This window comes from Coptis chinensis, chromosome 3 (assembly GCF_015680905.1).
Source record: "Coptis chinensis isolate HL-2020 chromosome 3, ASM1568090v1, whole genome shotgun sequence".
Classification (NCBI taxonomy): domain Eukaryota; kingdom Viridiplantae; phylum Streptophyta; class Magnoliopsida; order Ranunculales; family Ranunculaceae; genus Coptis; species Coptis chinensis.
The window spans coordinates 7,624,757-7,642,129 of NC_141458.1; the positions used below are offsets into that span (position 1 = coordinate 7,624,757).

At 36.3% G+C, this 17,373-nt stretch overlaps 2 protein-coding genes across 2 annotated transcripts; both read left to right on the forward strand.

The window, feature by feature from the left end:
• Nucleotides 1–361: 361 nt before the first annotated feature.
• On the forward strand, nt 362–1,386 carry LOC147507661 (uncharacterized). Its single transcript, XM_086596373.1, has 3 exons — nt 362–670; nt 797–979; nt 1,033–1,386. The coding sequence occupies exons 1-3, from the start codon at nt 362–364 to the stop codon at nt 1,384–1,386; spliced, it is 846 nt and encodes a 281-aa protein (XP_086452499.1).
• A 14,201-nt stretch (nt 1,387–15,587) lies between these two features.
• On the forward strand, nt 15,588–17,023 carry LOC147507662 (uncharacterized). Its single transcript, XM_086599067.1, has 2 exons — nt 15,588–15,721; nt 15,952–17,023. Exons 1-2 carry the CDS (start codon nt 15,624–15,626, stop codon nt 16,586–16,588), a joined length of 735 nt encoding a protein of 244 aa, XP_086455193.1. The 5' UTR covers nt 15,588–15,623; the 3' UTR covers nt 16,589–17,023.
• Nucleotides 17,024–17,373: the final 350 nt, after the last annotated feature.

Below are 17,373 nucleotides of genomic sequence, written 5' to 3' on the forward strand. Positions count from 1 at the left end.
ATGTGGTGATGATTCTAAGTGCACAAAATTGTGGCATATGCGCCTTAGGCATATAAGCCAAAGGGAATTGTCTGAGTTTTGCAAGTGAGGGATACTGAAATACTTGGAGAAACCAAATATGGAATTCTGCGAGCATTGTGTCTATGGCAAGCAGTATAGAGTCAAGTTCGATACAAGCAAGCACAAGACGAGAGACATCCTGGATTATGTGCATACGGATGTTTGGGGACCCTCTAGAGTGGCTTCTAAGAGAGGTAACCGGTATTATGTCTCTTTCATCAATGATTATACACGCTATGTGTGGGTATATATCTTGAAGTTCAAGGATGAAGTTTTTAAGACATTTAAAAGGTGGAAAACAATGGTTGAGAAACACACAGAAAGAAATGTGAAGACTTTGAGATCTGATAATGGTATTGAGTATACCTATGGTCCTTTCAAGGAGTTTTGTGCACAACAGGATATTGCTAGACACTGGACAGTGAAGGGCACGCCGCAGCAGAATTGGTTAGCAAAAATAATGAATCGCACGTTGCTTGAGAAAGCTAGGTGTTTGCTTTCCAATGCCAATCTTGGCAAAGAGTTCTGGGCAGATGTAATGGCCATGGCATGTTACTTGCATAATAGATCACCAGTTCTGGCGATAATAGACTGCAAGACACCTTATGAGGTGTGGACAGGGAAACCAGCTGATTATGATACTTTACGCGTGTTTGGATCTAGTGCTTACTACCATATGAAGGATAGTAAGATTGATTCTAAAGCTAAGAAAGCTATATTCTTGGGCTATGCAAAGGGAGGAAAGGGATACAAATTATGGTGTCTTGAGAACCACAAGTTCTTGGTCACCAGTGAGGTTACCTTTGATGAGACTTCGGTGCTACATTTTAGCAGGCCGGAGAAGGCTGGAAATAGTGGTGATTCTATAAAATCTCAAGTGATTGAGATGGAAGCGTCAGAGGATGCTATAGGGAGTGAGGTTCTTAATGAAAGAACTATTCAATATGAAGTAGAGCTACAACAACCGAGCAGCAAGCTTTAGCTAGTTCAAAACCAAAGAGAAGTGTGAAACAAGTTACGAAGTATGGGCATGATAAGCCAGTGAAGCATTATGGTCGACCGGACTTGGTTGCCTACGCACTGAATATCGAGGGTGATGAACCAAATGACTTCGAAGAAGTTGTTAGAGATGGTCATTGCAAAGATTGGTCAGTGAATATGCATGAAATGGTGGAGGCTCGTGACAAGTTTTGTACTTGGAAATTTGCTTCATTGCCTAAGTGCAAGATGGCTTTGGGTTGTAGAAAGTTCACTATGGAGCTAAGTTCTAACATTGGTTGGAGGTACTCCACAAATGGTGGAGGCTCATCATGTATTGTTAATTGATTGATGCCTTTAGTAAGCATGGCCCTTCGCGGGTGTGATTTCTCTTTGTGAGCATGACTCTCTATGAAGATAGCCCTTTGTGGGTATGGCCCTTCCGGGGCAGTTGACGGCGAGTGAGGGAGTGATATTCTCATTCAGAAATATCAAACACGTGTCCAGCATAACGGAAATACCACACCGACCTCATGCCCTCGTTTTCCGAGTTGGCTCCAGAGTGACTCACATCATCAGCTCGCGCATCCAATCTACTACATCACTCCAAAGCGGCTCAGCTCGCACATCCTCAGGCAGAACGTTCCATCTAATGACATCATCCATCTTCTAGATGCAATCATTACCAAGCCATACTAAGATAAGTATCGTGGTTCTTCATTTTCTTCTTTGGTTTATCTGCAGTAAACAAAGGAGAGTATAATTGGCTATTGTATCCTAGAGGTTGACGCGCTTTGTTTGCATAAAGAGGAACAAATGTGAAACAACTTTAAAGAAAGTGTTTGATTCGTGCCTTAACCAGCCTTCTTTTTATTCACAGTTTGTTCTTGTTGCAGCAATTGTTACCAGAGGAACAGACGCGAAACAACCTTAAAGAAAGTGTTTGATTCATGCCTCAGCCAGCCTTCTTTTTATTCATAGTGTTGGAGGTACTCCACAAATGGTGGAGGCTCATCATGTATTGTTGATTGATACCAGCAACCACTTTTGTTCTTGTTGCACCAAATGGTAACAATTGCTGCAACAAGAACAAACTGTGAATAAAAAGAAGACTAGCTGAGGCACAAATCAAATTCTTTCTTAAGGTTGTTTCGCGTCTATTCCTCTTTATGCAGACAAAGCGTGTCAACCTCCAGGATATAATAGCCAATTATACTCTCCTTTGTTTACTGCAGATAAACCAAAGAAGAAAAGGAAGAACCATGAAACTGATCTTATGATTGCCTAAAACATAGTTTAGAAAGTATTTTTGCAGATACTATAGGCTGCTGGTATAGGAGTTTTTTTAGAGACTTAAAACGTGGAGCACTAATAGATCCGCTTTTATAGGGAACTGCTTCATCAGTTTCCCTATAGGGATTGGATTCTACAAGTCCACTACGTTTCTGTTTCCCAATCCATATCCAATTATGTTTCCAACCCTATCAGGAAACAGGTTTTACCAAAAAGAAGATAAGGGATCAAATAGCCCAAGACCAAGCCTAAGCCTAAGTTCACCTCTTGTTTTATTCAAAATAACACAACAATCCCCCACTTATTTTTTATAAAAACAAAATATCAAATATATTTAAGGGCAATCAATATCAGTATCAACATGTTATGTTATGTATAGATGAAGGTGTCCAAGACTTAAAACTTTACGTAGTGAAAATTACTCAAAGTATAAGAGTCATAAGTGACAAAGTCTTAAACTTAGGTCTTGAGTATACAATAAGTTATAATCACGCACAACATATCCAGTGTCCTCCTTTCATGTTCTGCACATTATAGTCCCTGTGCTCTCTTCCTGGATTCGTGAATGATCTAGAGAATCAGCCCTTATTCTCATAGATCGAAAGCGGCTTGTACTTTCACATTCACTAGGTGAGTCTATCAAAAGTGCTCCTGTAGCTATGCACTCTGCCCATAAGGACCATAGAACTTCATTAAGAGTTTTCCCAAAAAACTCAACCTATGTAATTGCTTCAGGATATCATGCATTTTATTAATCAAACATGGAATGATTAATAAACAACAATGCATGACTCATCACCAACATTCTATGACTTGTTCTTCCCTTTGAACCTAGTTTTTAGGATCTCCAATCCCTAGGTTGGGTTACCATCATAAATGTTCATCTTTCAATTGACTTCACTCCCATGCTAGTAGAGCAGTCCACATTGTATCTCTGGCCAGAGCTTTGGTTTGTGAATCTACAAGGTTATCTTCAGATCTCACAAAATCAAAATAATATGGACTCTCCCAGTTATAGCAATAATGTTATCAACAAAGTATCATTGTAACTAATACCGTCTATCTTAGACTAGTATATGAGTAAGAAAGCCTAGTACTCAACTAGCTTTTTCACTCATACTAGCCAAAGCAATAATCTCAGACTCCATAGCGTACTATGCTATTATGGTATGTTTTTGGACTTTCAAGATACAACACCTCCACCAATGCTAAACACATAACCACTGGTGACCTTAGAGTTTTTGAAAGGATGTTCCAATCCGAATCTATTGCTTACTAGTGTACCTACAAATAACACCTACTACATAGGCAATGTCAGGTCTTATACAATTTGTAGCATATCTCAAACTACCAATGATACTTATATATTCCTTCTGATTCATAGGTTCACCATTATTCGCAAATAATTTAACACAGAGATCAAAAAGAGTACTCACAGTCACGCAATCAAAGTAGTTATACTTTTTCAATATTTTTTCAATGTAGTGTGACTGATCTAACCATATGCCATCAGACGATCTTGTAATTTTGATTCCCAACATTACATCAGCCTCACCTAAGTCCTTCATATCAAAGTTAGAAGACAACAGGTTCTTGGTTTCTTTCACAACATGTAAATTGAAACCAAAGATTAGTAAATCATCAACATATAAGCATATGATAACACATATCCTATCAGAGTACTTATAATAAATGCAATTGTCACTTTTATTTATCTTGAATCCATTGGTAATTATAAAGTTATCAAACTTCTCATGCCACTTGTTTAGGTGCTTGTTCCAACCCATAAAGTGACTTAAGTAATTTGCATACCTTTTTACCATTACCTAGTCATGTAACCTGTTGGATGATCCATGTAAATCTCCTCTTCTAAATCCCCGTTTAGAAAGGTCGTCATAACATCCAGCTGATGAATAACAAGATTATGAACAACAACAACATAAATAATACTCTAATGGATGTTATCCGTGTAACAGGTGAATATGTGTCAAAGAAACAAAGTTCTCTCTTTGCCTAAAGCCCTTGATAACAAGCCCTGCTTTAAACTTTTCCAATGAACCATCGGTTTTAACTCCTTTCTTAAAACCCATTTGATTCCTATAGTTTTACAACCAATAGGCAAATCAACAAGTTTCCAAGTTTTGTCTTCCATGAGAGAATCAATCTCACTTGAATGACTTCTCTCCAAAACTCGAAATCAAAAGATATGAGAGCTTCTTCAGTGGATGAGGGATCTCCTTCCAAAGTACAATGACAAAGTCGGGTCCCAAAACCTTAGTGATCCTAAGCTCTTTTATATCTTCTAGGTTCATCTTCTGTGTCCATAATTCTATCATGCAATCTAGATATGTCAATGTCAGAAACATCAATATTAGGGGCCTTGGAGAATACTACCCCCCACTAGCACTCCCACTATTTCTAGATAAATATGGAAATCTATCTTCAAGAAACTCAGCATATATAAGATGATCAACAAAAATATTTACTCTTCATATCTAGAAAAACGTAGGCATTGCTCTCTATGACATTACCTAAAGAGACACACTCAAAAGTCTTACTCTCAAGCTTTGAGATATTAGGATCATGCTTCCTTATAAAAGCTAAACATCTCCATGTTCTGTAGTAACTCAAATCATGCTTCCTGTTTTTCAATTGCTCATAAAGTGTAACATTTGTATTAGAATTAGCAATTCTATCCAACACATATATAGCTAACAATCAAAATAACTTTATCCACAAATTTGAGGGTGCTCAAGAACTAAGCAACATAGCAACAATTAATCCCTTTAAGTGTTCTGTTCTTATGTTCATCTACTCCATTCATTTCATGTGAATTAGGAGTTGTCATCTCGTGAATAATACCATGTGATTGCAAAAAAGATTAAAATCAGCATAATCATATTCAGTACCTCAATCACTTTGAATTACTTTAATGTTCCTATTATGCTAATTTTGAACCTCAAGTACATAAGCTTTAAAAACATAAAAAACACCACTTGTTATCTTCAACAAATAAACATATGTAAATTTTGAGCAATCATCAATGAACATAATAAAATATTTTTTACCACCTTTAGTTAGAACACATTCAAGCTCACAAATATTATTGTATACCAAGTCTAGCAGATTTGTACTTCTTTCAACTGACTTGTGACTTGTGACGCTCCTTTGTGATTTTGGCCTTAGTGTAAGATTCACCGTGTACAAAATCATCATCATTCAAATTAAGAATTAAATCAAGTATGTTCATGTTCTTAACATATTTCCTATTAATATGGCATAATCTACCAAGCCAACATTAATAGAACAAGAAATCATGTAAGTAGATATATAAGATTATTAAGATCAACAACATCCAATTCAGTCCATACACCTAACAATCTCCACGTTGGACCGAAACTGGTGTAACCGAACCATCGGCTTTGTCTCACCAGTCAGGCATGACCAGGACTGAGCCTAGGGACCATCTATGGTACCCTCACAGATGTCTCACCCAAGACTGATACTGTCTCCAACCTTAGCCATCACTTGCCCCAATCCTCAGTTGGATCTCATCTATATCAATAGAAGTGTAGCTCCATTACTAACTACCTGATGTGGGATCAACAAACTTCAAAATTTCCTTACATGCATATCCCTTACCAACAAAGACACCAACCTTGGTAATCATATATGTACAAAAGAGAAATTAATCTCAAACAATTATATCTAGTCAATGAAAAAACTTTCAATGCATATTAACCAACACCCAGTGCCACAACATATTGATTAGATAAATAACCAGAATATATAGACTTAGGTTTTAAATTTCCTTAAATTAAAAACCCTAGCATTTAATTATATTTTTTAATCCATCTCACAATATAAAACAAATAATTGTATAGATTTGGTAAGGAATACGATACCTATCCGATTGAAAAATCGGATTACCACATTTCTCTATTTGACGAGAAATTGGCCCATAAAGAACTGAAAAACTGAATCAGCTCTAGACGAATTAGGCTTCAAGCCATACACCGTTGGAAACATATCTGAATTAGTTTTCTAACGCAAAAAATGGATTGTGAATCTGATCATCGAACAAAATATTATAGCCATTTTCGTCAGAACTGTCCTACCATTCCGAATTTCGAACTATTTTTTTTCTCGATAATCTCCAAATCTCGAATGATCCTATTTTCGAAATCATCAACTCGAGCCACATAACAACTTAGGTGGATTTCATGTGTGAAGTTTTTGTAATTCATGACATCATCATGCAGCAATCCAGACGTCCTGATCCATCCGTCCACAAGTTCTTTGAACTTTAGATATTTAGAAACAGTCAACTCTTCAGCAACCAATGCATCAACATTCATTGTGGGATGAGAGAAGAGCTTCATCCAAGCTCTCAAGAAGGCTATATATGCGCGAGTCAGTACACGTTCAGCCATAACTCAGAATCTCAAACAAACAAGAAGGCTTGCCAACACAAGCAGAAGAGCCACCAAGTTTAGTGACGACACAAGCAACGTTAGTAGGAGCACCGCCAACAGCTTTGATGAAACCAGGAGATTCAGCAAGAGACACGTCAGCCTCGTTTGGGACGAAATCAATTAGCGTCTCCCCGAACGTTACTACTTGAGCACTTGTTGTTGCTTCTATTAAGGAAATATATGATGAAAGTCAGTCAATGCAGTTAAGCCAAACAACAGTCAAGGACAACACCTAACTAATCATGCCAGCTCAGATGATTTAGTAACTAATTCTTGTTAAGCTTTTGTAACTAACTAAGAGTAGTATATAAATGTAAGAAGAACTAACAATTGATCACGAATGAAATCATTTTCTTTCACAAGTATTATCATGGTATCAGAGCGGATCACCAACTGGTGCTCGGTCCATCAAACCCTAAATTGAGGAAGTTCCTCATTTCTCAAAATTTTCTCAAATCTTCACTTGCTAATTTCAAGGAAGAAAATCATATCATCAATCGATCATAACAAGAACAAATCAAACAACTCAACCTTCAACAATGGCGATCAATCAAGGTAATGATGATGTTCATCTTGAAAACCCAAGTGAGAATCTTGTCACGCTTCAAATTCCAAAGAATTTTACTTCAATTAATGAGGTTCAATCTCCAAATTCAATCTTGAATACCCAATCTTTACCAAATTCAATTCATTCTACAGATTTCAATACTAATTTAGGTCAATTCTATACTCAAATACCAAATATTCAAGCGCAAACTCAAAACCAACATCAGATTCCAATTTTCAATGTTTTTTACAACCAAATCTATTCTATTCATCATCAAATCAAATGAATTCACCTTTTTTACCTCAAAATCAGGTTTATCAAGGATCTTTTTCACCAAATATGTTACCAATGGCGGTTCCACCATCAAATACCTCATACTCATTTCAGAATACTTGTAATATGGTCACGGTGAAGCTTTCTAGAGAAAATTTTCATCTATGGATGGACGCTTTTCAGATCCGTTCTTACGACTTATGATCTTATAGGACTTATTGAAGGTACTTATTTATGTCCACCTAAATTTCTTGTTGATAACTGTGGTAACACTACTACACAAGTGAATCCTCATTATGTTGCGTAGATCAAAAGAGATCAAATGTTATTAATCTGAATTAGTGCTACTTTGTCTCAAGATCTTCTTCCTTATGTTGTTGGTTTAACCACATCCAAAGCTCTATGGGATGCATTAGAATCACGACTTGATTCGATATCTAGGTCTCATGTGATTCAACTCAAGGGAAAGTTACAAAATATCAAGAAGGGTGGTTCCATAATGACTGAATATCTTTATAAGATAAAACAAATATCAGATTCTTTAGCTACTTCAGGTGCTCCTATTGATGAAGGGGATCTTGTTTTTCATGTACTGAAAGGTTTAGGAAATGAATATGCTACTTTCAAAACTTATGTTAGAGTTCGATCCAGAAATGATCCTGTTCAAATTGATGAGTTACACAACTTGTTGTTAAGTGAAGAATTACATTTAGAGGATTCAATTGTTAACTCCAATTCTGGACAAGCCTTTTATGTTGGACAATCATCCAATTCTGGTGTTAGCTATAACAATGGCTATTATAACAATTCTGGAAATTTTGGATATAACAACTCCAACCGTACTCGAGGAAATGGAAGAAATAATTATAGAGGCAATAACAGAGGCAGAGGTTTTAACAATAGTGTAAACTTCTGAAATCACTATATGGATTGAAACAAGCTCCTAAAGCTTGGTATGAGGAACTCTATCAAGCTCTACTCAGTTTTGGATTTACTACATTAGATGCTGATCATTCTCTCTTCATACTTAAGGATTCAAAATCTTTGACATATGTCCTAGTATATGTAGATGATATTCTCATTACAGGAAGTTGTCCTACAACTTACAAAATGATCATCTCTCAACTCAGCTCTTTATTTGCTATGAAGGATCTTGGTTCAATACATTATTTTCTTGGTCTTGAAGTTAAAAGACAATCAAATGGATTATTTCTTTCTCAAGCCAAGTATGTCTATTATCTTTTTAGCAAAGCCAACATGATTCATGCCAAGCCATGTTCTACTCCCATCTTCTAGCAGCTATAAACTTGATGCTCATACTGGTGAATATCTCTTGGATCCTACAGAGTATAGGTCTTTTGTTGGTGGCTTACAATACCTCACTTGGACTAGGCCAGACATATCATTTGTTGTAAATCTTGTGTGTCAGTTTATGCACAATCCAAGGTCACCTCATTTAAGTGCAGTCAAAAGAATATTAAGGTATCGGAAAGGTACCATCACTCATGGATTATTGTTTACAAAAGGTTCTTTACATTTAAATGCTTTCACAGATGCTGACTGGGCTGGTTGTCCAGTGGACAGAAAAAGCATCACTAGATTTGTTATGTTCTTAGGATCAAATCCGATCTCTTGGTTAGCAAAGAAGCAACACACTGTGGCAAGATCATCTACAGAAGTAGAATAGAGAGCTCTTACCCATACTGCTGCAGAAATTTATTGGCTCTACAAGTTATTTAAAGATCTTCATATTTCTTTGCCCAAAAGTCCTCTTTTACACTGTGACAACATCAGTGCAATATCCTTGGCGCATAATCCTGTTTTTCATGCAAGGACCAAACACGTAGAAATTGATTACCATTATGTTAGAGAGTTAGTCACTTCAAAATTTCTAGATGTCCAGTATTTATGCACTAAGGATCAACTGGCAGATATCTTCACAAAAGGTTTGTCTACTCAACGATTTCAGATGTTCCTATCCAAGCTATCAGTTCAACAATCTCCCTTCAGCTTGAAGGGGGGTATTAAAGAAATATATGATGAAAGTCACAATGCAGTCAAGCCAGACAACAGTCAAGGACAACACCTAACTAATCATGCCAGCTCAGATGATTTAGTAACTAATTCTTGTTAAGCTTTTGTAACTAACTAAGAGTAGTATATAAATGTAAGAAGAACTAACAATTGATCACTAATGAAATCATTTTCTTTCACAAGTATTATCATCTTCTTCCTACTTCTCTTCCTAGTTTTTCTTTCTTAAGACGACTCTCTCTCTCTCGGAAGAACCGTAGAATGATTATTTAATGGCAGCTACAAAAGATGAAATAGTTAGGGGGATCCAGCACCCCTTTTTATACACTTGTAGACCGAAACCTACGAGGATATATATTTTATCCAATGAAACGTTTTTGTATCTTTGTGCTCTTCATACCAACTCATAATTGTTGAACACATAAACGAAAACTAGGAACCTTAACCTTTCTTCTTCGTATTCATTGTCATTCAGCTGCCCTGGGAGCACCAGACAAATAATGGCTTATCAGTAGCATACTTCTTCCTTGACTACCAACTGAACATCAACCCCCCCACAAATATTGATGGTGGGAAGCTTAGTTATATATTCTTTAAGGATTATTTCAATATCTAAGCACCAATTTTCTATCATATATGCCCAGAAAGATCTGCATTCAGTGGAAGTCAATTTGGTTTCCTTAGCTCTCCCAATAAGTCCAAAGCTTTATTGTTATGGATAAATTATTGTGGAAACAATGTTATCCACTCTCAATAGATCAACCCTATACAAGAATTGATCCTTATCTCTAGACAAGACTTCAACACCCTCCAAATACTATCCTAACGCTTCTCATTAACAATTAACAAGCATATAAAATAAAGATAATAATGCAAAAGAGAACCAACCACAAGACAAGGATATAACGTGGTTCGGCAATGTGCCTATATCTGCCGGTAAGTTCCAAGCTTTACTAGATGTCCAGAGAAACAGATTACAAGAGCTCTCAATTCACTCACAAAGAATGAACATAACTCACTAAGAATTTCTCTCTTACAATCTATCTCTTTCTTGGTTTTGGTTAGGTTAAGTTTTTCTTAGAAAAAACTTTTGTTTTGTACTGTTTTCAAAATGATCGAATTTCTACTGAAATACAGTGGAGCGCGGGCGCGCCTTAGGCCAGACATACTTTGAGCGCGTGCGCACCTAACAACATGTTAAGCCAAAGAGAGAGCTGGGCTTTAGGCCGACATACTTTAACAACCTGTTACGCCAAAGAGAGAAAAAACTTATTTTTCTCTACATTCTCCACCTCGGTGATGTTTTAACACATAAAACTAAGCCGAACACATTCAACAAAAGCATTAGTCCCGAAACTCGCCATCAACTACCCGAAAGGGCCATGCCCACAAAGGGCTCTAATCAAACATGTAGGATTTGGAGCAAGGCCAAACAGTGTTAGAACTTAACTCCGGTGACAACCTTCGTCAGCATGTCAGCAGGATTGTCATGAGTGTCCACTTTCTCAAGTGTTATATTACCATCCTCAACGACATCCCGTACAAAGTGATAACGGACATCAATATGCTTGGTCCGAGCATAATGAACCTGATTCTTCGCCAAATGAATAGCACTCTGACTATCACAATACAAAGCAACACTGTTTTGCTCAATACCTATATCATCCAGAAGACCTCGAAGACATAGTGCCTCTTTCACTGCCTTTGCAATTGCCATATACTCTGTCTCTGTAGTAGATAGAGCAACTGTAGCCTATAGCACAAACCTCCAACTAACTGGTGCACCATGCATCATAAACACATAACCAGTAGTCAATCATCGTCTATCTAGATCACCAGCATAATCTGAATCCACATAACCACTGATATAACAAGTACCTCCACCATAAACTAATCCCACATCCAAGGTACCCTTCAAGTACCTCAATACCCATTTCACTGCCTCTCAATGTTGCTTCCTAGGATTTGTCATATACCTGCTTACAACATTGACTGCCTGTGAAATGTTTGGGTGTGTGCAGACCATAGCATACATCAAACTGCTCACTGCACTAGCATAAAAAACATGAGCCATAAGCTTTTGTTCCTCCACCGAACTAGGAGAGAACTTAGCTGAAAGCCTAAAATACCTAGCCAAAAGAGTAGAAACCAACTTTGCATTCTCCATACCAAAACGAGAAATTACTTTCTGAAAGTATTTCTTCTGAGATACAATTATCTGTCGCTTTTTCCTATCTCTGTCAATTTTCATGCCCAATATCTTATTGGCTCCACCTAAGTTTTTCATCATCAACAAAAAGATCGTAATAAATAATACTCTGACCGATGACACATTTTCATTATAAAAGTTTACTCAACAATAACAGACTTTATTATGGGTTGTGTCTAAGATGCATTATAACCCAAAAAAATGCATTATGGGCCTAAGCAATAAAATTGGACTGTATGCTTCAATTTAGTTCGTATTAAAGATTACTAAATGGATTTATAACTTAAGTTCACATTTGTATATGACCCACATTTAAAATAAAATAAAAAATTAATATAAATACATCTATCAAAAAGTGGAAAGAGAGCACTTTCTAATTATACTAATTATTAACATTATTAGCAGATAGGTGAAACTTTTTCTTAAAGTATAGATGAGATTAGAAAAAAAAAATACGCTACCATTAGTAAAAAAATCATTGATCATACTTTTTGGCCTTAGCCACCAAATTTAACTCACTACAATTTTCTATAGTTACAACTTTTTCGCACCAAATATTCCATGAAAACAATCCCCGTTCGTTGAACGGGCCCAAAAACTAGTTTGGCATAAAAAGGGTAAGCAGTTCGCAAAAAGAGAATGATATTGCATCTAGCAAAATTGGTACAACCTTTGGGTGATGATTCTGAGGATCAAACCCGCTAGCATTAATAAGTTATTGGTCTCATTTACTGGCTTGCCACTAAAAAAATCAAATAAAACAATATGATCATCGTTATATACTACATCAATCATTCAATCTCCAACTTTTGCAGTATAGTTTATATGTCTCGCTTCAAAAATCTCTCTTAACAAGGTTATGTCTCGCAATATAGTTCATATGCATTTGATTAGTAGGTTATTTAACGGAAAGGCCCATGAATTTGTTAGGTGGCCTATGAGCTATCAAGACAAGAGGCCTCTTCCAAAGTGTATTGCATATCTAGATTGTGATCTCACTCAAATTTAAATTTTAATGTGACGGGTGATTAGCGAAAAAAAATAAAAAGATAAAAAAATCTCCAACTTTCGTTTCCACAATAGGAATCTATGTGCCAATTGACTCTATATGAACTCATATCCTTTACCCACGGTCCACGGAAGCAATTGAATGTTATTTCTCACTTCCTGAATCCAGCTTGATTTTCTTTGAGCCTGTTTACAAGACTTGATCAAAGTCCGCCGCTTTATTTTTCACATCCAATCAACTCACTTACTCACTTGCCTATAATTTATTTCAATAATCCAATTGAACATTTACCCAAAATCACTCAAAAGAACTGACTTTTATTTTCTGAAAATAATGCAAAGTTCCGAAAATAATATCAGTGGCTCAGTGCACCTTGTAGAAGGGTGAGACACAAATGACAACCTCGACTCCTATGCTTCTTCAGAAGCTCTATTGTGTACCGAACTAGGGCATAATAAAATACGGAAAACTAAAAATATGAAAAAGGCAAACAGATGGACTAGTTATAAATTAATTGGCTCTTCTGGGTGGATTACAATTTGTTTCGTATATAACTTGTAAAATTGAGAACATTCAGAATTGAACTTAATATACAACGAACAAAAAAACAGATGGCATTTATTACATTTTCCGTTTCCCGCCACCCATTCCATCTACTCTATGCAAAAAATAAGTAAAAACTTGTCACGTGTCCTAACAAATAATCAAGAAATTGGGTTCTAGACCCTTTTTGTAGTGTGCTTTTTTTTTTGAGAAACTCCCAAATTTTCTTTTGATATTACTCCATTTTTTGTGACACATCAGATTTTAGTATATTATGGAAATCTTATTCTCTTTTTTACCCTTTCCTTATAACTGCTCTGATAACTGCTTATTTCTTTCGCACACCAAATAAGAGAGAAAAAAAAATTCTTAACCGAACCACGATGCTCTTTTATCCCTCCCAAAATAAATTCAAACCAAATTTTCAAATTTGGCTGTGTTTTTTCCCATTATACTGCTGGAGTATCACAGAATTTCATATTTCTTTTTTATTTCAACTAATACATGAATTCTTCTTGAGATATCGTATACGATCTAAATGCAGTAAACAAAGAGGTAAATTGTTAGAATTCAATCTACTATTGTTTGATTTATTTTTGCTTATGTATATATCTTCATCCATATTCGTATTTAAAATTTCTTTTTCTCCTCAGACTTTTTCTTGTTGTTTTGTTAATGGACTTTTCGGTGGTTGCGGTGACATTGTATAAGAATGAAAAATTTTCTGTTCGAATTGGGTTGGATTCTAGGATTAGTGAAGTTAAAAGCATTATATGTACCAGATGGCTTGATTTTACTCCAACGACATGTAACTTATATGTGTTTCGTGAAGAAAAAAAAACGTTAATTGACTCTGATTCTGATCTGCAATCTCTAGCATGTTTTGTTTATGCTAAAGGATATGGTTCTGTGGAGATGTATGTTGGCATGGTTGAACAACCACTTAGAATGTTGTCTCATGGTAGTGGTAGTAGTAGCGTTACACAGTTGTGTGATGTGTCAACTGCAATTCAGCAGCCTTCGAAGTCTTCTGTATGGGCAACATTGATAACTGGAGTTGGTCAAAGGTTTCGTGGTGGTTCTGTTGAATTCAAGACTACGTTACTAAAATACTGTCTTGAAAATGGGTATTCTTATTTTCTGGAGAGGAATGATTCTATGAGAGTTACTGCTGTGTGTACCATGAAGAAGGAGATGGGATGTCCTTGGAAAGTGCATGCATATGCAAGGTTCAAAATGCTTCAGTTATTTGAAATTACGGAAATGGTTCCTAACCATACTTGTGGTGCTGGGTTTAAGGATGCAATGAATCCCAAGATGACAAGTCAGCTTGTGAAGAGTGTTATTATTGACCAAGTGAGAGACAACCCTTTGTTGAAACCTATAGATATTGTAAAAGAATTCAAACGTGATTATAAGTTGAATTTGGGTTACTATTATGCTTACACTGGGAAAGAACTTGCAATGAAGGAGATATATGGTGATGATGCTTTGTCTTATGCACTTTTGAACTGGGTATGAGGATAACTTGAGGAGAACCAATCCGGTACTTATACAGACTTGGAGGTGAACAAAGTGACTCGTAAGTTTGAGAGGCTTTTTATTTCATTTGAGGCGTGCTATAATGGGTTTAATTATTGTCGTCCCATGGTTTGTTTGGATGGTACTTTTTGAAAGCAAAATACAAAGGGTGTATGTTATCTAAAATGACTAAAAAATGCCAATCAAGGTAAGTTTTTATACATTTGTGCGAACCTAAGTTTCATGTTTTTAGAGAAAATGATATGTCAAATAAATTATAATATGTATTTTATTCTCAGATTCATAGATTTCGATGTATCTTTAGTATAATGTTTTTTTTTCATGAAAATGTTATTCTTCATAGACACTTTTGTTGTATTTGTAGGTTTATTCCCCGTGGCATTTGTTGTAGTTGTGTCCGAGGATGATGACAATTGGGCTTGGTTCCCTGAAAATTTGAAGAAAGTTGTTTCTAAGGCTTACATTTATTAATCGATAGGCATCATGGGCTGGTGACCTATATCCCAATCGTTTTCCCGATTCCTACCATAGCTTTTGTCTTTGGCATTTAAAGAATAATATAAAGACGGGCCATGTCCAAAAAAGTTCCAAACGCTCTTATGTTCGGTTGCTCTCCTCGATTGTGCTTATGCCGCAACTAACACCGAATTTGATGAAGCTATGGGTGAGCTGAGACTTGTTGGTGGAGATGAAGTCGATAAATTTTTGGAGAGAGTGCCTTATAAGCATTGGGCAAATGTATATTTTCAGGGGAATAGGTACTCTCTATCCTTTCTAAATGTTTTTTTTATATATATAGATGTATATATATTTGGTGGTATAATGTTCGTTGGTGTAGGCTTGTAACGTACTAGTTCTTATTCACATATAAGTCAGACATGGTGTTAGACATAGTATCCTTATTGGGAAAACTTGTTAGTTGTATATATGACCTTCTTCATTTGTTTTTGTCAGGATTTCGCAATTTGTTTTGGTTCTTTTGACTTAGGTTTGGGGAGATGTGTTCTAATATTGCCGAGAGCTTTAATTCTTGGATAGGCAAAGAACGATACATGCCGATTACATCAATGTTGGATACAATCCGTGTTAAGATAATGGACATGATGACGAGGCGCCGGGATAAATGTAACAAATGGAAATCAATGATGTGTCCAAAAATGGAGAAAAGGCTGGTCGAGAGAATTCAACTTGGTCGAACTTGGAAAGTAACAAAGTCTGCTGATGATGTGTTCGAGGTTCATTCTGAAAATATCCATTGCGTTGATTTAAAGCGTTTATTCTGCAGTTGCAACGTGTGGACCATTGAATCTTTTCCTTGTAAGCATGCTTTACAATGTATACTCAGTATTGGTGAAGACGTGCACAAGTTCTGTGACCCGTATCTTGCTGTTTGTGCTTTTCGTGATTCTTACTCACAGTCGATTAATCCTGTTCCTGATATTGACAAACCAAATGGGAAGCCTGAAGGGTCATTTATACTGCCACCTGATACTAAACGTACTCCAGGACGCAGGAGGAATAAAAGGAAAGAGAGTATGGGTGCGAGAGAGAGAAAATTGCGTAAGTGTAGCAGGTGCAATTTGTATGGGTACCATAATCGTTCAACTTGCACTGCAGGCTGCTAGAGACAACCATAGTTTGCTGATTTTTTCAGTTCTTTTACTGTTTTTTTTTTCATTTTCTATTTCTTTTTAGTATGGATTTGTGTTGAACCAATGATTCTTATTTATTTATATAAATTTCATTTTCTTTTCATATTTTAGACTTGCAGTTTTGACATTGTTTGTTATGTTTTTTATGGGCCTGTCAGCCTCTGTCATGAAAGTGCGTTCTACTAGCTGAACAAAGCAAAACTTGTGACCACTTGTTTGTAAAGATTTGTCTCATTCCAGTTTGTTCAAAATATTATTTCCCTGATACGTTATGTCTGAAGATCCCAGGCTCAGTTTCTGAAAAGATGACAAAAAATGTAAATACAAGTTGTAGTGTATGACAGACCTCCTAGTGTGCAGCTGTGCATCATAATTCTATGTTTTTGCCCACTAATTAAAGAAAATGAGTGTAACTAACGTTAAGAATTTGAAGATTTGCTTTGGTGAAAGTAGTAGAGCACCCACATGGATACAACTACAGAACTACCTGAGTCTGAATGAAGCTTTAGATCTGACGTGGTCTAAACGCTCCAGATATTTACCTTTTTGGATTTTCATTTTCGTAATCAGTGGTAAGATCCTGGTTAAGCATTTTCACTCTCGACAGCCTCGAGTCATTGAAGAGTATTGTGTTGAGTTCCCTCACCATTTAGCTCGAACGACCTAATGGGATCGGCTTTGAGGAGCTTGACCGATTGGTCGCCTTCGGTTGATGAAATGCTGCTGGAATTTTAGTTCTCCCACGATTTGCTTACATC